Source organism: Gadus macrocephalus, chromosome 1 (assembly GCF_031168955.1).
Source record: "Gadus macrocephalus chromosome 1, ASM3116895v1".
NCBI lineage: Eukaryota > Metazoa > Chordata > Actinopteri > Gadiformes > Gadidae > Gadus > Gadus macrocephalus.
Genome location: NC_082382.1, coordinates 21,693,527 through 21,716,335, shown reverse-complemented (window position 1 = coordinate 21,716,335; position 22,809 = coordinate 21,693,527). Strand labels below are relative to the sequence as shown.

General features: G+C 45.5%; 2 protein-coding genes across 2 annotated transcripts in view; one reads left to right on the top strand and one right to left on the bottom strand.

Annotated features, from left to right (window-relative positions):
• Nucleotides 1-2,732, top strand: part of LOC132462869 (intermembrane lipid transfer protein VPS13D-like) — a 3,826-nt gene extending 1,094 nt beyond the window's left edge. Inside the window, exons 3-4 of the mRNA XM_060058642.1 lie at nt 434-674; nt 1,369-2,732. Coding sequence (XP_059914625.1) covers nt 434-674; nt 1,369-1,500 — 373 coding nt within the window. The 3' untranslated portion in view covers nt 1,501-2,732. The remainder of the gene's footprint in view (nt 1-433; nt 675-1,368) is intronic.
• A 304-nt stretch (nt 2,733-3,036) lies between these two features.
• Nucleotides 3,037-15,800, bottom strand: LOC132462573 (immunoglobulin superfamily member 21-like). The gene is made up of 10 exons (XM_060058156.1): nt 14,966-15,800; nt 12,169-12,293; nt 10,986-11,113; nt 10,317-10,435; nt 7,831-7,946; nt 6,878-7,481; nt 6,009-6,106; nt 4,486-4,678; nt 4,177-4,215; nt 3,037-4,041 (listed from the first exon to the last, which is right to left on the bottom strand). Exons 1-10 carry the CDS (start codon nt 15,042-15,044, stop codon nt 3,950-3,952), a joined length of 1,593 nt encoding a protein of 530 aa, XP_059914139.1. The 5' UTR covers nt 15,045-15,800; the 3' UTR covers nt 3,037-3,949.
• Nucleotides 15,801-22,809: the final 7,009 nt, after the last annotated feature.

Here is a 22,809-nt window from a genome sequence, read left to right as displayed (position 1 = left end):
CTCCTCCTGCTCCTGCTCCTGCTCCTCCTGCTCCTCCTCCTCCTGCTCCTCCTCCTCCTGCTCTTCATCCTGCTCTTCCTCCTCCTGCTCCTACTCCTCCTGCTCTTCCTCCTCCTCCTGCTCTTCATCCTGCTCTTCCTCCTGCTCTTGCTCCTTCCCCTCCCGCTCCTTCTTCTTCTTCTCCTCCTCATCCTCCTGCTCTTCCTCCTGCTCCTCCTCCTCCTGCTCCTCCTCCTCCTCCTCCTCCTCCTCCTCCTCCACCCGACCCCACCCCTAACATTGGAGCGTTACCAGTAGTAACCATAGCGTTCGATCTCCCCTGGCAACAATCCACAGCAAAATCAGTTAAAAAAAAAATATGTTTCTGAACTGAAATCTGCGTTTTGTCTCCGCCTCCACCCCCCACCACCACCACCACCACCTCCGCCCTTAGCTTCGTGGCGGTGGAGCCCATGGACACCTACTGCGTGCTGATCTCCTCCAAGGTGGTGTACTTCCTGAAGCCGGGCGACTACGTGGACCGCGAGGCCATCTTCCTGGAGGTGAAGTACGACGACCTGTACCACTGCCTGGTGTCGCGCGACCACGGCAAGGTGTACGTGCAGCTCACCAAGAAGGCCGACAGCACCAGCAGTGGCGTGGCCATCCCCGGACCCTCCCAGCAGAGGCCCATGGTAGGACCCCCCCGTCCCCCCCAAACCCTCCCTCTCACCCCCGAGCATGTGACCGTGGGCTCGCTGGAGACGGCTGCCTTAAGAAACAGTGTTTACTGTTTTCGCATTGAACAGTAAAACACTCTGCATGTGTACAAACGAATTACAGTCTTCAACACACTTATTCAGCGATACGAGTCGCCTTGTATTGCAACGGGAGGGATATTTATAGATGAAATATTTCCGATACATTTTTGGATATACAAAAAGTGTAGCTATTTGGAAGGTCTTGTAAAGGAACCTGTGTGTAGTAGAAACGGCCTGAGGGAATCGTTGCCGTGAGCGAACTGAACTGCCAAACACTAGCTGTGTGGCGCATGAGTCCGCGGGGGGGGGGCGGTGATGTTACCGGCATTGTGGATTGTGTTCAAACGATGTGTGCGGAAGCAGATGCACACAATGTTGTGGACCTCGAAATGGGGTCACACGCCAAAGAATGGTTGGGGGTTGTTATAACCACCCACCCTTATACATACCTACCCTTTAAAGTGTAGCGCAAAGTCCCCTCTGGCCCCACAATTATTATACTCCCTCCAACCTATCACTCCCTCCTCAAAGCGGAGCCTCATTCGTCCGTTCCTCTTGATTGACAAGCGATCCGGCCAATCGCGCTCTGGGACTCGATTGAACCTCCGTCCTGTCCCCCGTCCTCCAGGTGCACATCAAGAACGAGAGCCTGGCGGTGAAGATCTCCCAGGAGGTGAACTATGCCAAGAGCCTGTACTACGAGCAGCAGCTCATGCTGCCCGCCAGCGACCTCCACGGCAGCCTGCTGCTCGACCCCTGACGGACGGAGGACGGAGGACCGGGAGGCTGGCGGTGACCGTGGCGACGGTGATGGTGACGCTAAGGAAGGCCCACCCGGAGGTGGATTGCGCTGACACTCATTCACACTGCAGGAGGGGCCGCCAGCTACGAGGAAACCGTCAACGTAGTTTGTTTCTCTTGTTTACCTGTTTGAGAGGTATCGGCCTTCTGTTATTCCTTGAAGGCTTAACACTTTTGTAGGACGTGTGTGTGTGTGTGTGTGTGTGTGTGTGTGTGTGTGTGTGTGTGTGTGTGTGTGTGTGTGTGTGTGTGTGTGTGTGTGTGTGTGTGTGTGTGTGTGTGTGTGTGTGTGTGTGTGTGTGTGTGTGTGTGTGTGTGTGTGCGAGAGCAGGGTGTGTTGCTCACTATAAGGGAACAGCAGACGGGTAGGGGGGGGGGGGGGGGAATGTGAAAACCAAAAGCTTTACTGTGTAGAGAGAGAGAGAGACGTTTGGTGAGTTTAACTAACTTTAACCTAAGACTCGACTTCGTTAAGCCGAGCGTGACTAGGGTGAATGATATCTTCAACTGCACTGTTTGTTTGTGTAATTCAAAAAAAAAAAAAAAAAAAAAAAAAAAAGGCAGAATCAATTGAGATTAATTTAACTTGTACAACCATGTTTATATGATGCTGATTACGGCCCGTGTACACTCTGTATAGATCATCCTATGTAGATAACGCTACACCCTCACAACACAACTCTTTGTACATATCCCCCCGCCAAGGGGGAAATATTTAAGACAAAATACACTGGTGTGATGTAACTAATGGCCTTCAAAAATATATATTTTGTGTATTAACGAAACGCTTCCTGTCTGAGCAGCGATGATCAATATTATGCACTGATGTTGTGGAAGGGGAGAGGGGGGGGGGGGGGGTCAATGCTACCCCCCTCCCCCCCAGCCCCCTCCCCTTGTTTCCTTTTAACAATCATGGACTTGTCACTTTATTTTTATTTCTTACACTTAGGTTTTACTTAAGTGTCCCGGTATCAAGTGAGGGGTGAGCACACAGGGACAAGTAGGCTTCGTGTAAGCGTCGCCCACCAGGCACATCTTCATGGGGTCGAGTTGTTTCGTTGTCTATAGAGAAGTACAATTTCCCCTCTGGTCAGATGTGAAGGTTTAGCAGGACGAAGTTTTATTTGTGTGTCCCAACAATAAGTGATCAATCCACTGCTACTTACAATAAAGATCGACAGCCGCACTGCACTCCTGGCGTGGGTTTATGGGCGGATGTTTGCCTGTCCGTGTGTGTGTGTTTATGAATAGATGATTGTGTTCGTGTGTTTATGAGTGGATGTTAGTGTGCGTTTATGAGTGGATGTTTGTGTGAATGAGTCGATGTTTGCATACTTGTATGTGTTTATGAGGGAACTTTTGCAGACAAGTGTTTATGAGTGGATGTGTGCGTGTGTGTTTAAGAGTGAAAGTTTGCAGGTGTGTGTTTGTTTTGTTTGTGATTGGACGTTTCCGTGTGTGTGTGTCAACACTTAACACTTACAGAAAGACAACAGACAGTTTGATAGTATTTATTAATTTTTTGTTGTAAAGGTTCAGCATGAATGTAAACTACAGATAGAGCACGGTAACATGAGTAATCCTGCGAGTTGTAGACTGAGTGTGAGAACCTTCTTTCCTGGAGATCTGGTCGCGTCAAAAACCAGAGCTATTTATATTTTAGGCAAAGTCCTACTTAAACATTTGACCAATCAATAGCTTTGGACGCTAAGTGGTTGCTAGGATATAATGTGGTTGCCAGGATATTTCTGGTTGTTAGTTAGGATTTGTAATTGTTTTTAATGTTCAGGGTTTAAAAAATAACTGATTCTGCTTTAAAGCCGAGATGCAACTTAAATCATGAAAATAATAATATAAATCCGGATATTGTGTTGCAGGCACACTAGTAATCCTAGTTTTCCTCAGCTGCTGCTCACAGGCTCAGGGGAAAATGTATCTCATACCAACATTTTTTTCATGTTGTACATTAATGCAGCATTGTTTGGTTTAACACACCAACCAAAACGCCAACCGATCTCAAAACTGCTCCAACTACTCAGCCTAGAACCGAGTTTGTATTCATCAAACGAATCAAATCTTTACATGTTCCCTGTTGATTCATAATTGAAAGAGAAAGGAGATGTCATGAATTTGCAGTTCACCAGCCCCCGCAGCGCCTCCTCCATCCGTATCAGAAGGAGGCTGCCTCTGACCACGGCCGTTCATTCCTCCACATCCTCCCGTCTCTGCCCCCAAGGAACAGCGAGGACATATGGTTATGTTAGCCACCATAAGGGGTCTGGGTCCATGCAGCAGTAGAGATCCTCCAGACAGAAGATACACACACACAGACATACACGTACACACACTCACTCACTCACTCAGTCTCACTCACTCACTCACTCACTCACACACGTGCTTCCTGAAGGTCACGTGAGGTGGTCTGTGAACATCAGTAGCAGGGTCAGGAGGCAGATGGAGGTCATGCCTGGAGAACGGCGGCCGTGCGCTGCGTTCGTGTCTGAAAAACAGGAAAATATGATGACTCATGGGTTCGGGCGGTTTTAAATTAAAAACACAACATTGTGCCCGGAGCGGTAATGTGCAGGAAATTGTTTTAAAATAACATTTGTAATATCTTTCTTTTTTTTTTTACCGATGAGAAGCTTTTTTCCTTTCTTCAATTTGGGGTTCTCTGTAAGAAAAACAAACGAATGACGCAAACCGTTACACAACAAAAACATCGGTTAGAATTGTGATGTCGCTAGTGGATGGATTTTTTTTAAGAAGTTTTAGTTTTAAGTAGTTCTGTTCTCCTGTTGGTTCCCGCTGAGGAACCAACAGGAGAACAGAACAACACGAGTCCCCCTCAACACGCATCCAAACGTAATCCAATGCAGTAGTACAAAAACAAACGAAAGAAACAATTAAAAACAAACAGTTGCCCTTGACAGAGCGCCCCCACCGAACACGATGAGGCGGGTGTGTGTGTCGGTGGAGCCCAGGGCGTTCTGGGCCGTGCAGCGGAACATGGAGCCGTTGAGCTCGGCGGGGATGCGGTCCAGGACCAGCTCGCGGCCGCGGTGCTCCAGCCGCCCGTCAAGCAGGGTCCCGCCCACCCGGGTCCAGGTGAACAGCGGCTCAGGGAACACCTCGTTCTGCGGACCAGTGGAGAGACCAGTGAGACCAGGGAGGAGACTGGTGAGGAGACTAGTGAGGAGACCAGTCAGGAGTCCGGTCAGGAGACCAGTGAGGAGACCAGTGAGGAGACCAGTGGAGGAGACTGGTGAGGAGACAAGGGAGGTGACCAGGGAGGGGACTAGTGAGGTGACCAGTGAGGAAACCAGTAAGGAGACCAGGGAGGAGACCAGTCAGGAGACCAGTGAGGGCAGTATGGGGTATGACCAGTCAGACCAGTGAGGGCGGTATGGGGTATGACCAGTCAGACCAGTGAGGGCGGTATGGGGTATGACCAGTCAGACCAGTGAGGGCGGTATGGGGTATGACCAGTCAGACCAGTGAGGGCGGTATGGGGTATGACCAGTCAGACCAGTGAGGGCGGTATGGGGTATGACCAGTGAGGGCGGTATGGGGTATGACCAGTCAGACCAGTGAGGGCGGTATGGGGTATGACCAGTCAGACCAGTGAGGGCGGTATGGGGTATGACCAGTCAGACCAGTCAGACCAGTGAGGGCGGTATGGGGTATGACCAGTCAGACCAGTCAGACCAGAGAGGGCGATATGGGGTAGTGACTGCAGACGACATCAGAGATGAAGATTCCTATTAAATATCAGATTGTGTTGGAGTTGTTTTGTATTTAACCACAGGGGATTTGATGTATTTTAAAACATATGTTTCGCAAACAAAGCGATGCGTAAAAGTAGAGTTGTTAATTGAATATAACAGCTTCGAAGCTGTTGTTATATCCATGTCAAATATAATTATTTCAAGCAAAATAGTAACGTGTCTGCATGTAATTATGTATCTTAGGCAATTAGTTTAGATCCCTATGCGAGGGTAAATTGTACAAGGCCCCGGAACAGGTTAGGGCAGGCCCTTCTCAGGACCTTCACACAACAGCTTAGCTAGCTTATTTTAGCCATTTAGCATTTGAAAAGAAAATGTAAACACAATAATGATGATCCCTATTTTTTTTTTTTCCATATCTCTTATTAAATCCACGTTGAATTTATTTTCCTTTTAATTACTTGCATAAATAAAAGGTACAAAGTACTTACTTTGTACATTAGCATGATATTCCCCTATTGGTATCGCCTTAGCTTAACCTAAACTTAACTTCAGCGTAACTTTATGTGTATACGTTTATTATGGTTAAATAAAGCCCATTCTCGATCTCCCGTCATCTTGAGCGCAGCGGTTGTTAGAGCAACAACAGCCCGGGCCTCGGATCACTGAAGAAGACCTTTGTGTCGTGTGTTCTGAAGCGTGTGCACTGGGCGGAGTTCACTCCAGATGTTCAGCTCACCGGAGAGCCCAGCTGGAACCCCTGGACCGCGATGCGAACCGTGTCCCCCACCTGGGCCCTGCTGGGGATCGTGACCAGCTTGGGGCCCCGGGGCGCCGCTGAGGAACCAACAGGAGGACAGAACAACATGAGTCACCCTCAACACACACATTCAACGCAGCAATCCGATGCAGCATTTGAGGTTAGTCTTTTTCGCGTCCAGCATCTACTTCGAATTGCCCTGGATCGTGATCGGTCGTCTGAGCTGAAACGACGTGAACGGCTGTTTTATGTAACTGCCTTTTGAACTGAGAACTGAGAAGTCTTTTGGAATCGGATGCATGCTCGCCTTTATGCGGCTCTACATGTCTCCGTATGTGATGTATTATTTGATTTCTTCCATCATGTTCATGGGGGGAGATCCAAATAGTTTCTCCCTTCCAAGTTATCTGTGCACAGCGGGGAGTCTAGCTGAGCTACGACTTCTTCACCCGATCAGGCGATCGTTTGATAAACAAGACTGGGGTCGTTCCCTAATATCCGCAGCCTCACCTGTAGGCATGCTACAGCGAGATGCCCCCAGCCCCTCTACCTGCTCCGTACTGACTGACCTGGTCCTTTGCTTCACTAACAGCTTCGCTAACTGTTCTCAGCCATTGTTAGCCATTGTTACCGACAGTAAGTGACAGTTAGCGACAGTTAGCGACAGTTAGCGACAGATAGTGACAGTGAGTAACATTTCGAGACAGTTAGCGAATGCTAGCGACTGTTCTAGACAATTGGCGACAATCAGTGATTGCTAGCGACTGTTAGCGACAGTTATCGACAGTTGGCGATGGTTGTCCTTTCGGGGCTGGGCGGGGGGGTTTTGCAGCGTTCAGGCGTCTCACCCAGCGTGACCTCGGCCTGCATCGGCATGGACAGCGCCGGGTGCTTGACCTCGCAGCTGAACAGCGCCTCGTTGTCCAGCTGGGGGTTGAGGCTCCAGGTGAGCAGCGCCCGCACCTCCATGGTGCCGCCGGCCGCCGCCTGCCGCCGCTGCTCAAAGTGGTACAGCGGGTCGCTGCTCTGGACCCAGCGCGGGAACTCCCGGCTCACCACCGTCTCCGGGATGCTCTCGGTGGTCGTCGCGGCGGCGGCGGCGGTGGTTTCGGCCCTGGGGTCGGAGCGCTGCGGTTCCTCCGCGGCGGTGGTGGGCCCGTCCCGGCCCTGCCTGCTGGCCTGCTTCCGGTTCCGTTCCGGGAGAGGGTTGAGGCGCCTCTGGAGCTTGGTGTCGTCCAGGTCGGGGCCCGGGAGCTGCTGCTTGGAGCCCATGGGCCCTGTTCTGGGCATGGTGGGGCCCCCTCGTTCTTGGGGCTTCCTCCTGCCCTGGGCTTTGGTCTTGGCCGGCGAGGAGGCGGTGGTGGTGGTGGAGGAGGTGGAGGTGGAGGAGGTGGAGGTGGAGGAGGTGGAGGCCACCACCTGAATGGGCTCCCCGTCCCGTTTGAAGTACACCTGGAGGGGAGGATGGAGAGCTTCCGGTTTAATCTGTAGTCAACGCTGATTGAGGAGCAATGTGGAGGCAGGCAAGTGAGGTCCTGGGTGGTAATTCACAGAAAACCGGACTCTACAAATTAACCTTAAGAGACGAGTATAAGGAAGATCCCTGAATTTATTCAGCATTCTCAAGAGAATATCTGATATTATGTATTAAAATTAGGTATATATATTATATTAAGTATATTCCACCTGCCTTACAGCAAGAAAACACTTTTATATATTTGTATGTCGTGTAAGAAATTCATGCATCCATATTTTTGTATCATTAGTCATGAGCTTAAAAATTAAAAATTGGTCATCTCACCACAGGAGCTGGCTTTCCTCCCGAGACGATGCAGACTAGGGTGAAGTTCTGGGCCTCGTAGCGACTGAAGGGGGCCGGGGTGTTTGCTGCCAGCACCCAGATGGACCTGGGAGGCACTGGAGGAAGGAAATACAGGTCATTGTTACCACTCCAGAGACGCATGCATAGAAATACATGTGTCTACTATGGGAACTTAGAGTTTCCAACTTTAAAGGTTTATAACCCTAGCATGGCATTTGTAAAGGTGTGATCCACAAGATTTTATTTTATATGTGAAACATAAATCTAACTTAGTCTTTACAACTTTTTCTTTGCATTGCCTTTCCGGAGCAACATAAGTTGCTTTGATAAGTAAAGGTGCATTATTTTCTCTCTGAGCAGTAGAGGGCAGTATTAGGTACAATTTATTCTTCATGTAAGTCCACTTTTTACTACTTTCTGATGGATTTTTTTATGATTGTACTGTAATTGTATTGCTGAAGATGAAGGCAAGAGACCTGACAATATCTGACACAATGGTTATAAAACTAGGCTACAGGATGAATAGAATTTTGTCGACTCCGTTGAAGACACTTAATAACATGTTGGCTCAGCGCATGGGACGCCATGGCACGCTGACACCTTTCCCTCGAAGTTATAAGCCGATTTGTCAAAGTGAAAAAAGGTAGATTACTGCAGCCTTAAGCCTTCCTAATCCGTCGTTTTTATTTTTCTAATATTAAGGGAATGATGGCCATCATCATCATCTCGTCCTCAATCACAGGTGCATGATGGGGTGCGGGACGGCGAATATGCAAAAACGTACTATGCTGCACATATGAGAATATAAACATTTGATTACTTGAACCTTGCTGTTAAAGCCTCTGTAAATATTCAGGACTTTGTTTTAGGTCTCTTTCATCGCAACAATTGGCAATTCTAACAAATAAACAGGGCGACTTTTATCGGTAGGCCTGCCTACACAGGTGGTCCTGTGTAGCTCCCCTGGGGGAGCAGGGCATTGACACTGCCAGGGTTTGAGGTTTGATTCCCACTGGCACCACCCACCACTAAAGAGTATATGGATAAAAGTGTCCACCAAATAGCTTTGCATTTTTCTTTATATTTATCTGGGTGTCACATGAAGATATAAGATAAGATACACTTTATTATCCTTGGACGGAAATTTGTCTTGGAGTCCAATGCCGTCACATATAGCTGCTTTACATAAAATAAATAACAATACAAATAAAGACAATGCATTCATATAGGACACAGGCCCCATATGTCATGCAAGATACAATTCACATATAGTGATGGTTTAGGCACGAAGACTACTTTCCCTTGAAGAGATTTACTCTGCACCTAATAAAACCCATCAAAACCTCTCCAGGAGACTCTACACCTTTAAGATATTCACAACTCTAGGGGATCTCCAAAGCATTCAGGATGAACTCCTCGTAAACCCATCAGAATGACGCCCGTCATTATAAGTACGCCTGCTTCCTTCTCTTCTCTTTGTATTCCAGGCGCTGCCTTCGTTCGAACCCAACTCCACCCCACCTCCAACATACAAAGAGGTTAATCCCCCAGCCTACTTCAGAGCCTCATCGGTGCCAGTCCCATCAGCATCAGCATCACCACTCCATAGGATGGTCTATCTCTTACCTTCCTCCATTCACATATATCCCTTCATTCATGGAGTCCTCTTTGTTTTTACCATTTATAATTCTTCTTTTTCTGTGCGTTTTCATAAACAAGAGAGACACAATACATGAGACGACAACAATAGTTACACCATTTACAACACAAAACAACGACAATGAAAACAATAACAAAGACAACAACGATGACCTAGAGTTGGCGGAGGGGGGAAAGGGGTCACAGTGTGCTCCAATGCACCCCAATGTAACGTGCCCGTTACAGTGGGGTGCGGACATGTCACATGTCAGCGCCCATCGGATGATCCTTAAAGGGGACCTATTATGCCTTTTCGACTTTTATGACCTTTCAACGTTGTTATAATGATTGATAGTCATGTTTAACCATAATAAAGTGTCAAATAATGACGTACATGCTAAACACTCGGGACAACGTTTGCGATTCACGTGTTCACATTTCCGGGAAATCATCAACGTAGAGGCACTCCTGCCGCGCCCCCATATGTCTGGTCAAATCTGCCCGCGCGTGCGCTTCAAGGAAGGTAACCAATCACGACGGAGTTTGGGTGGCAGGAGGGGGGCGAGGGGGCGGAGAAGGACGAAACCGAGCGTTGACAGAGAATGCTGAAAGCGCCCAGATGAGAGGAAGAGTTTCCCGATAATCGACATCGTTTTTTGTGTATGGTTAAACATGACTATCAATCATTATAACAACGTTTATAGGTCATAAAAGTCGAAAAAGCATAATAGGTCCCCTTTAATCAATAGACAGATAGACGGGAGTCGTGTGTGTCGCCTATTATTGCTTTTAACCCGTGTGGCGGCTCCTGTGAGTGTTTCTCCTACCGATGACGGTGAGCAGCACGCTGCTGGAGCCCAACACCAGGGCGCTGCGGGACGCCTTCTCGTACACGCCCACATGGCACTCATACACGCCGTCGTCTCCCAGCTGCACCTCCGGCAGCCTGAGGGGACGTCGCCGTGACAACACGGGGGACATCGCCGTTACATCGCCAAGAAAACAGACACACAAGATTTCCCTCCCTTTCTCTCCCTTTCTCTCTCTCTCCCCCTCTCTCTCCCTCCCTCTCTCTCCCTCTCTCCGTCTATACGGTTAAAGTTAATCCTTCTCTCACAGGCCAACGCACCACAACACACACACACACACACACACACACACAAACCAGCATCCAGACACAGACACAGACACACACACACACACACACACACACACACACACACACACACACACACACACACACACACACACACACACACACACACACACACACACACACAACCACACACACACTCCCGGCTCAAGCTATCTAGCGCAACCCTACGCCCCTTCACACCCTGATGCTGTGTCCCAGAGTGTGAACCTTTGGGCAGATTAATATTAATATAGCACAAGGCGCCTTTAGTTAAGTGTGAACGTTGATGGCCCCTGAATCACCCCCCCCCCCCCCCCCAGTAGGAGTCATTACTGGGAGTCATTACCCCCCCCCGGCTTACCGGACGGTGGACTGGTATACCAGCTCCTCCCGGCGGGGGCTGGCCTCCATGTTGGAGGAGCTCCGGTTGTACATGGCGTCGTACGTGAAGATCTTCTGCTTGCCGCTCCCGACACCGCCTAGCTGGGACTGGGGCACACAGGGGACCACAGCTCAACCTCCCGCCGTGGGGTCGGCTTAGCTCAGGAGGTAGGGCAGTTGTCTCGTGACCGAAAGGTTGCTAGGTCGATCCCCAGCTAACCTCCTAGCTGAGTGTTGAGGTGTCCCTGAGCAAGACACTTAACCCTGACTGCTCCTGACGAGCTGGCTGTCGCCTTGCGTGGTTGGCTCTGCCGTCGGTGTGTCAATGTGTGTGTTAACCGATGTAAGTCGCTTTGGATAAGAGCGTCTGCTGAACGCCCCTGATTGTAATGGAAACGCTGAGGGCCACTGGTCTGAGACAAGCTGAAGGGCCGGAGTTCATAGGAGCTAAGCATTCAGGGGTTTGTTAGGTTACTAGTAGGCTTTTGAGTCTGGGTTCAGGGGTCTTTTTTCGGGGATCTGGACGCAGGAGGCCTGTGTCTGAGGCCCCGGGGAACCGTCCTGGCACTGTGGGTTCCGTCCTGGGTGAGGTCCGTATCTGAGGTGGTCCTGGGGTCTTTTTAAGGGTCCTAAAACCTAACCACAAACCCTAACTCGTAACCATATCGTAAAACCAATCCCTAACCCCAAACCTTAAAACCAAACCCTAACTCGTAACCATATCATAAAACCAAACTCTAAAACCAAACCCTAACCCCAAACCCTAACTCATAACTCTAACATAAAACCAAACCCTAACTTTTAACTCTAACATAAAACCAAACCCTAACCCCAAACCCTAACCCCAAACCCTAACTCATAACTCTAACATAAAACCAAACCCTAACCCCAAACCCTAACTTTTAACATAAAACCAAACCATAACGTAACCCTAAACCCACAACCATACCGCCCCATATATATATACATCTAATAAAGTAGGCCTGCAGTAGACGATCCTCCACCTCTTCCAGTGTGTCCAGATGCTGCCTCTATGTCCCTGTCAGGTGGTATTCATTCATAGCGTACCACGCCTAGTCAGTCTGATTATGAACAGTCAGTGTGAGTCTGAACACGGCCTGCTGCTGTGAAGCAGGCCGGCACGGTGCAGGGAGCAGCTGTACCTGGGAGCCCATCCTGAACCACACGATCTCGCGCAGATTCCCGTCGGTGCGGAAGAAGCACTTGATGGTGACCGCGTCGCCGATGACGACAGGATGCAGGGTCTCTATGGTAACCGTTAGGTACCCTGGGGATGCAAACGGTGATTATCAGACAGATAGGCTCACCCCCCTGACGCCAGGCATTGATGAAGAAGCTGACGCGATGTCCTCGCTGTCATTCTGTCTGGAGCTGCTTTTTAGTTTGTTTCACAGCAGGGAGTGTGTGTGTGTGTGTGCGGGTGTGTGTGTGTGTGTATGTGGGAGTGTGGGTGTGTGTGTTTGTCGGTGGGTGTGTGTGCGTGTGTGTTTGTCGGTGTGTGTAGGTGTGTGGGTTTGTGTGTGGGTGTGTGTGTGGGGGTGGGTGTTTGTCGGTGGGTGTGTGTGGGAGTTTGTCGTGTGTGTGTATGTGTGTGGGTGTTTTTCGTGTGTGTGTGTGTGTGTGGGTGTGGATGTTTGTCGGTGGGTGTATGTGTGTGTGTGTGTGTGTGTGTGTTTGTTGGTGTGTGCGGGTGTGTGGGTGGGGGTGTGTTCCTCTGTAAGGGTGAGCAAACGTGACAGCTTGAACAAAGCCAAAAATGTAGGTTACAACAAGATTTCCCTCCCTTTCTCTCCCTTTCTCTCTCTCTCCCCCTCTCTCTCCCTCCCTCTCTCTCCCTCTCTCCGTCTATACGGTTAAAGTTAATCCTTCTCTCACAGGCCAACGCACCACAACACACACACACACACACACACACACACACACACACACACACACACAAACCAGCATCCAGACACAGACACACACACACACACACACACACACACACACACACACACACACACACACACACACACACACACACACACACACACACACAAAACCACACACACACTCCCGGCTCAAGCTATCTAGCGCAACCCTACGCCCCTTCACACCCTGATGCCAGTGTCCCGGAGTGTGAACCTTTGGGCAGATTAATATTAATATAGCACAAGGCGCCTTTAGTTAAGTGTGAACGTTGATGGCCCCTGAATCACCCCCCCCCACCCCCCCCAGTAGGAGTCATTAAAGCTCAGCTGCCACTGAGCAACAGAGTGGGAAGAGTACAGAATGGATCCCCTTAACCTGGGGGACACGGTCGTCTGTCAATACAAAGAGAGGTAAGAGATCAAAGGTGATAATCAATCATATATTTATTGACCCCTGAAGACCTCTCTGGTCATGGATACTCACACCTCCTCCCACCTCCCCCCTGCTCCTCCCACCTCCCCCTGTTCCTCCCACCTCCCCCCTGCTCCTCCCCCCCCCCCCTGCTCCTCCCACCTCCCCCCTGCTCCCCCCCCCCCCCTGCTCCTCCCACCTCCCCCCTGCTCCTCCCCCCCCCCCTGCTCCTCCCACCTCCCCCCTGCTCCCCCCCCCCCCCTGCTCCTCCAACCTCCCCCCTGCTCCTCCAACCTCCCCCCTGCTCCTCCCACCTCCCCCCTTCTCCCCCCACCTCCCCCCTGCTCCTCCCCCATTCTCCCCCCTGTCCTCCCACCTCCTCCCCAGCGCTGCTCCTGCTCTGTCCGCATGACGTAATCCAGCATACAGATTATAATTTTTTCCAAAGCACTCCCCCCCCCCTTCCCCCACCCCCCAACACACACACACACACACACACACACACACACACACACACACACACACACACACACACACACACACACACACACACACACACAGACACACATACACACATACACACGCACACTCTAATCCCTCCTTCACTTTCTCATCCAAACACCACTCACCAAAGCAGTGCTTTGCCATGCGCAAACACACACGTACGCGTAGTATACACATACACACACACACAGACACACACACACACACACACACACAGACACACACACACACACACACACACACACACACACACACACACACACACACACACACACAGATGAACAGAAAGAAATGGGCAAAGGGTTTCAAAACAGGGAAGCGGGTGAGGGAGGTCACATACATGTTGATTAAAATGATATTTAGATCTTGAATGATCATGACACTCTAGTAATGGTCACTGTATCTTTCTGAATAATTTAAAACAAATGTTGGCCTGCAGGCTATATATTAAAGTGCAATAACATGGACCAACGATTTTAATTCCCTGGTTTAATCACAGATCCGCTGCTTATTCAGGGCAACATCCATCGCGACCACACACATCCCCGCTCATGCTTAGAAACCCAGAAAGGTCCGGTTCGATGCGCAATCACACTCACGCGCAAACTCCCAAACTCACGCACATAATCGCGCAAGTCCAAAGCAGCGTTTCTTTCTCCAATAGAAGTCATTAGATGGCGGTTAGTTGAATGGCCCACGTCCTCCAGCGGAGCTATAAATGGACCTGGACTACAAACCTCGTATCCAAAACATGATCTAGACCCCCTGTGGCTTCAGTTTCGTATCTTTCTATAGAGGTTAAACGGTGAAAAATGACCCTATGCTATTCCACGGTAGGAGTCGTAACCTATAGGGTGGGTTTAACTTGTTTAACCTAATTTAAATGTAGGCCTATAGTATACTATATACATTTCTATCTCTGTATGAATATCATATAGTCTCTGTGACAAGTTGTCTAGAAGTCAAACATCATCACCCGTATCTGACCCGATTTACAAGTGTTGAACGGCAAAAGGACGGAACTCCATTTAAAGCAGAAAACCACCAAGGAAACCCATTTACGACCATAGTCTCCAACGGTGGACCGCGTCCTGGAACCGGCGCTGCGCTTACCTCCGGCGGGATGGAGACACGAGGCGGAGAGGAGGAGGAGGAGGCAGAGCCGCAGAGCCAGGACCAGGTCGCCCCTCATCCTTAGCTCCTTGCGGCGGGACCCAGGGAGGCGGGCTCGGCCAGGGGACCACAGGGTGCTGCAGCGGGCTCGTCCGCCGTCATCCTCCGGGCTCCACGGCGCATACAGCGCGCAGCGTGTGCCGATTATGTGGAGCAAGGTAGGCTTGTGTGTGTGTGTGTGTGTGTGTGTGTGTGTGTGTGTGTGTGTGTGTGTGTGTGTGTGTGTGTGTGTGTGTGTGTGTGTGTGTGTGTGTGTGTGTGTGTGTGTGTGTGTGTGTGTGTGTGTGTGTGTGTGTGTGTGTGTGTGTGTGTGTGCGTATGATGATGTGCGTAAAGGATGATAAGTAGTTCAGTTTGAGGTGTGTGTTTTTCTGAATAGCATAGCCAGAAAAAAAAGAGTAACAAACGATGAAGAATTATGATGAGAAATCCTTACAAACATCACATTTCCAAATAAACATTTAAATTCCAGGTTCGTGCGCGGGCGCCACATAAAAAGTCCTATTTTGTGGCTGCAACATTTGAACGTATCAGTAGCCTTTATGGTGACACCCTGTGGATACACTAAATATAACCCAAACACCCACCGCGATGTGGAGCCAACAAGAAGCGTAGGCGTCTCCAGGTCGGTGTGGCCGGGGGACACAGCGACCTGGCAGGAGAGGGAGGAACCGAGGTTAGTGTGCACTGGCGGCCCCTCTAGGTCGAGTGGGGGACTGCAGTCTGACCCGCGGCTCGCTGGACAGTAACGACAGTAGGGGATTGTCGTGTCCCCTGGGGACACAACTTAAAGCAGGGACGCGGGAAGTGGGGGTGCTTTGGGTGCTGCAGCACCCCCCCCCCTGGCGGCCTCTGGCTGTAACCGCAGGTGAGAAGGTTTTCTGAAAAAAATCAATGCTTTTTTCTTTTTTTTTTATAATTTTATCATGCAACATGATTTTTCATTAAATTATTGACATCCACCCTTTTTATGATATTTATCATATTATCATTTCATTTTATTTAGAACATTGTCTGAGTAGGCTGACGTAGGATATGACGCACAACGCAGAACTGCCGATAGCTGAATATCGTACTATGCTGATTTACATAAGCATGTTGGTGTTCAACATCTGTTGTAGTGAACATTCTAAAACTGATGTAAAATGTTGCTGCCGTATTAATAGACACGTTGAATGTTATCGTTATGATTCTGGAATCCCGCACGTAAACTGGTTGGCAAAAAAAGAGCAAAGACGGACGGTTCACCCGACGGAGAAACCGTCACTTTCCTCATATCAGACAACTCGTAACTCTGGATGAAAATGAAGGCTTTCTTTTATTGTCACTTTCCTTTTAAACCTTTAGAAATAACCTCCTGAATCCTTGTTATAACGCTGTGTATAATCCGCTGTGTATAATATATAACAGCTTGTCGGCATGTTGTTAGTGTGTGAAATTCAGCACAGTATCAGCCGAGTTTACTCTAATTTCCACATTGTTTACTTGCTGACGTTTGTGAATAACAGTGGCTAGTTGGCAGAACTCTTTTTACACACCAGTAGAGTGTTTATCAGAGCGGAGCCCTGAATCAGAACTCTTTTTACACACCAGTAGTGTTTATCAGAGCGGAGCCCTGAATGTGACGTCACCCGTCATCTCGTCTCTGTAAACAATGGATGTTGCGCAGCATTTATTATGACGTCATTATATAGACTCTCTCAGCACCCGCCCCCCCCCCCCCCCTTGGACTGACTTCCCGCGTCCCTCGTGTTACCCCCTATGTTTTATTCGATACATTTCGACAGTGTTACCCCTTATGGGTTTTACATGACGACAGATAAAAAACAACAGTTTTTTTACGTTTCATTTGATAAAAACGACAGTGTTACCCCTCATGTTTTTTCCCATGATGACTGATGAAAAACAAGAGTGTTACCCCTTATATTTTATTTGACAAAGACAACAGTGTTACCCCTTGTGTTTTTTTTCATGACGACCAATAAAAAACAACAGTGTTACCCCTTATGTTTTTTTTCATGACGACCAATAAAAAAAGGAACAGTGTTACCCCTTATGTTTTTATTCATGACGACCAATAAAAAAGGGAACCCCTCATGTTTCATTTGATAAAAACAACAGCGTTACCCCCTATGTTTTATTTGATAAATATCAACAGTGTTATGTTATTGCGGGGATCCGAACATGAGCTGTTTAGAGTGTTAACCTCTGAACTTAACAATGCACCATCAAGACACCGGATAACATCATCACAAAGGTCATACTTGACTTTATAATTCGCATGAAATAGAGTCTACCAACAGATGACATCCACCGGACTTGAAACCCGGTCTCCAGGGGGTTAGGCAGAGTAAACTCCACTGCACCATTGAGGCAATGACAATACACAATAATCAATCGTCAACAAAGAGGATATACATGACATTAAAATGTATGTGTGTATTTCAAATTATTTCCCTTATGTTTTTTTTTCATGACGACCAATAAAAAACGACAGTGTTACCCCTTATGTTTTTTTCATGATGACCAATAAAAAACAACAGTGTTACCCCTTATGTTGTTTTTCATGACGACCAATAAAAAACAACAGTGTTACCCATTATGTTTTTTGTCATGACGACCAATAAAAAACAACAGTGTTACCCCTTATGTTTTTTTTCAAGACGAGCAATAAGAAACGACAGTGTTACCCCTTATGTTTTTTTTCATGATGACCAATAAAAAACAACAGTGTTACCCCTTAGGCCTATGTTATTTTTCATGACGACCAATAAAAAACAACAGTGTTACCCATTATGTTTTTTGTCATGACGACCAACAAAAAACAACAGTGTTACCCCCTATGTTTTTTTTCATGACGAGCAATAAAAAACAAGTGTTACCCCTTTTTTTTTTTTCATGACGACCAATAAAAAACAACAGTGTTACCCCTTATGTTTTTTTCGTGACTACCAAAGAAAAACGACAGTGTCACCCCTCATGTTTCATTTGATAAAAACGACAGTGTTACCCCCTATGTTTTATTTGATAAAGATCGAAAGTGTTTTTTTTCATGAAGACCAAAGAATAACAACAGTGTCACCCCCTATGTTTTATTTGATAAATATCGACAGTGTTATGTTTTTGCAGGGATCCGAACATGAGCTATTTAGAGTGTTAACCTCAGAACTTAACAATGCACCATCAAGACACTGGATAACGTCATCACAAAGGTTATACTTGACATTATATTTCGCATGAAATAGAGCGAAGAGTCTACTAACAGATGACATCCACCGGACTTGAAACCCGGTCTCCTGGGGGTTAGGCAGAGTAAACTCCACTGCACCACTGAGGCAATGACAATACACAATAATCAATCGTCAACAAAGAGGATATACATGACATTAAAATGTATGTGTGTATTTCTATTATTTCCCTTATGTTTTTTTTTCATGACGACCAATAAAAAACGACAGTGTTACCCCTCATGTTGTTTTTCATGACGACCAATAAAAAACAACAGTGTTACCCATTATGTTTTTTGTCATGACGACCAATAAAAAACAACAGTGTTACCCCTTAAGTTTTTTTTCATGACGAGCAATAAAAAACGACAGTGTTACCCCTTATGTTTTTTTTCATGATGACCAATAAAAAAAAACAGTGTTACCCCTTATGTTGTTTTTCATGACGACCAATAAAAAACAACAGTGTTACCCATTATGTTTTTTGTCATGACGACCAATAAAAAACAACAGTGTTACCCCTTATGTTTTTTTTCATGACGAGCAATAAAAAACAACAGTGTTACCCCTTATGTTTTTTTTCATGACGACCAATAAAAAAAGGAACATTGTTACCCCTTATGTTTTTTTTCATGACGACCAATAAAAAACAACAGTGTTACCCCTTATGTTTTTTTTCATGACGACCAATAAAAAAAGGAACATTGTTACCCCTTATGTTTTTTTTCATGACGACCAATAAAAAACAACAGTGTTACCCCTTATGTTTTTTTTCATGACGACCAATAAAAAACAGCAGTCTTACCCCTTATGTTTTTTTTCATGACGACCAATAAAAAAAGGAACAGTGTTACCCCTTATGTTTTTTGTCATGACGACCAATAAAAAAAGGAACAGTGTTACCCCTTATGTTTTTTTCGTGACTACCAAAGAAAAACGACAGTGTCACCCCTCATGTTTCATTTGATAAAAACGACAGTGTTACCCCCTATGTTTTATTTGATAAAGATCGACAGTGTTTTTTTTCATGAAGTCCAAAGAAAAACAACAGAGTCACCCCCTATGTTTTAATTGATAAATATCGACAGTGTTATGTTTTTGCAGGGATCCGAACATGAGCTATTTAGAGTGTTAACCTCCGAACTTAACAATGCACCATGAATTCACCGGATAACGTCATCACAAAGGTTATACTTGACTTTATAATTTGCATGAAATTGAGATAAGAGTCTTCCAACAGATGACATCAACCGGACTTGAACCCCGGTCTCCCGGGGGTTAGGCAGAGTAAACTCCACTGCACCACTGAGGCGATGACAATACATAATAATCAATCATCAAAAAAGAGGATATACATGACATTAAAATGTATGTGTATTTCTATTATTTCTCTTATGTTTTTTTTCATGATGACCAATAAAAAACAACAGTGTTACCCCTTATGTTGTTTTTCATGACGACCAATAAAAAACAACAGTGTTACCCATTATGTTTTTTGTCATGACGACCAATAAAAAACAACAGTCTTACCCCTTATGTTTTTTTTCATGACGACCAATAAAAAACAGCAGTCTTACCCCTTATGTTTCTTTTCATGACGACCAATAAAAAAAGGAACAGTGTTACCCCTCATGTTTTTTTGTCATGACGACCAATAAAAAAAACAACAGTGTTACCCCTTATGTTTTTTTTCATGACGAGCAATAAAAAACAACAGTGTTACCCCTTATGTTTTTATTCATGACAACCAATAAAAAACAACAGTGTTACCCCTTCTGTTTTTTTTCATGACGACCAATAAAAAAAGGAACAGTGTTACCCCTTATGTTTTTTTCGTGACGACCAATAAAAAAAGGAACAGTGTTACCCCTTATGTTTTTTTCGTGACTACCAAAGAAAAACGACAGTGTCACCCCTCATGTTTCATTTGATAAAAACGACAGTGTTACCCCCTATGTTTTATTTGATAAAGATCGACAGTGTTTTTTTTCATGAAGTCCAAAGAAAAACAACAGTGTCACCCCCTATGTTTTAATTGATAAATATCGACAGTGTTATGTTTTTGCAGGGATCTGAACATGAGCTATTTAGAGTGTTAACCTCAGAACTTAACAATGCACCATGAATTCACCGGATAACGTCATCACAAAGGTTATACTTGACTTTATAATTTGCATGAAATAGAGATAAGAGTCTTCCAACAGATGACATCAACCGGACTTGAACCCCGGTCTCCAGGGGGTTAGGCAGAGTAAACTCCACTGCACCACTGAGGCGATGAAAATACATAATAATCAATCGTCAAAAAACAGGATATACATGACATTAAAATGTATGTGTGTATTTCTATTATTTCTCTTATGTTTTTTTTCATGATGACCAATTTAAAACAACAGTGTTACCCCTTATGTTGTTTTTCATGACGACCAATAAAAAACAACAGTGTTACCCATTATGTTTTTTGTCATGACGACCAATAAAAAACAACAGTGTTACCCCTTATGTTTTTTTTCATGACGAGCAATAAAAAACAACAGTGTTACCCCTTATGTTTTTTTTCATGACGACCAATAAAAAACAACAGTGTTACCCCTTATGTTTTCTTTCATGACGACCAATAAAAAACAGCAGTCTTACCCCTTATGTTTTTTTTCATGACGACCAATAAAAAAAGGAACAGTGTTGCCCCTTATGTTTTTTGTCATGACGACCAATAAAAAAAACAACAGTGTTACCCCTTATGTTTTTTTTCATGACGAGCAATAAAAAACAACAGTGTTACCCCTTATGTTTTTATTCATGACAACCAATAAAAAACAACAGTGTTATCCCTTATGTTTTTTTTCATGACGACCAATAAAAAAAGGAACAGTGTTACCCCTTATGTTTTTTGTCATGACGACCAATAAAAAAAACAACAGTGTTACCCCTTATGTTTTTTTTCATGACGAGCAATAAAAAACAACAGTGTTACCCCTTATGTTTTTATTCATGACAACCAATAAAAAACAACAGTGTTACCCCTTCTGTTTTTTTTCATGACGACCAATAAAAAAAGGAACAGTGTTACCCCTTATGTTTTTTTCGTGACTACCAAAGAAAAACGACAGTGTCACCCCTCATGTTTCATTCGATAAAAACGACAGTGTTACCCCCTATGTTTTATTTGATAAAGATCGACAGTGTTTTTTTTCATGAAGACCAAAGAAAATCAACAGTGTCACCCCCTATGTTTTATTTGATAAACATCGACAGTGTTATGTTTTTGCAGGGATCCGAACATGAGCTATTTAGAGTGGTAACCTCTGAACTTAACAATGCACCATGAATTCACCGGATAATGTCATCACAAAGGTTATACTTGACTTTATAATTTGCATGAAATAGAGATAAGAGTCTTCCAACAGATGACATCAACCGGACTTGAACCCCGGTCTCCAGGGGGTTAAGAGTAAACTCCACTGCACCACTGAGGCGATGACAATACATAATAATCAATCGTCAAAAAAGAGGATATACATGACATTAAAATGTATGTGTGTATTTCTATTATTTCCCTTATGTTTTTTTTCATGACGACCAATAAAAAACGACAGTGTTACCCCTTATGTTTTTTTTTTCATGACGACCAATAAAAAACAACAGTGTTACCCCATATGTTTTTTTTCATGACGACCGATAAAAAACGACATTGTTACCCCTAATGTTTCATTTGATAAAAACGACAGTGTTACCTTTTGTGTTTTTTTTTCATGACGACCAAAGAAAAACAACCGTTTTGCCCCCTATTTTTTAATTGATAAATATCGACAGTGTTACCCCTTATGTTTTTTTCATGACGACCAATAAAAAAAAACAGTGTTACCCCTTATGTTTTTTTTCATGACGACCAATAAAAAACAACAGTGTTACCCCTAATGGTTAATTTGATAAAAACGACAGTGTTACCTTTTGTGTTTTTTTTTCATGACGACCAAAGAAAAACAACAGTTTTGCCCCCTATGTTTTAATTGATAAATATCGACAGTGTTACCCCTTATGTTTTTTTCATGACGACCAATAAAAAACAACAGTGTTACCCCTTATGTTTTTTTTCATGCCGACCAATAAAAAACAACAGTGTTACCCAGGGACGCGGGAAGTGGGGGTGCATAGGGTGCTGCAGCGGCCCCTGGCTGTAACTGCAAGTGAGAAAGTTTTCTGAACAAATCAATACTTTTTTATCTTTTTGCATAATTTTATCATACAACATGATTTTTCATGACGACCAAAGAAAAACAACAGTTTTGCCCCCTATGTTTTAATTGATAAATATCGACAGTGTTACCCCTTATGTTTTTTTCATGACGACCAATAAAAAAAAACAGTGTTACCCCTTATGTTTTTTTTCATGACGACCAATAAAAAACAACAGTGTTACCCCTTATGGTTTTTTTCATGACGACCAATAAAAAACAACAGTGTTACCCCTTATGGTTTTTTTCATGACGACCAATAAAAAACAACAGTGTTACCCCTTATGTTTTTTTTCATGCCGACCAATAAAAAACAACAGTG

Excerpts from the sequence above, each read along its gene's own strand:
- LOC132462573 (XM_060058156.1), bottom strand. The coding sequence starts at position 15,044 with ATGAGGGGCGACCTGGTCCTGGCTCTGCGGCTCTGCCTCCTCCTCCTC. Across the intron at positions 7,482-7,830 it reads GAGGAAAGCCAGCTCCTGTG|GTGTACTTCAAACGGGACGG; the intron begins GTGAGATGACCA and ends CCTCCCCTCCAG. Across the intron at positions 6,107-6,877 it reads GCAGGCCGAGGTCACGCTGG|CGGCGCCCCGGGGCCCCAAG; the intron begins GTGAGACGCCTG and ends TTGGTTCCTCAG.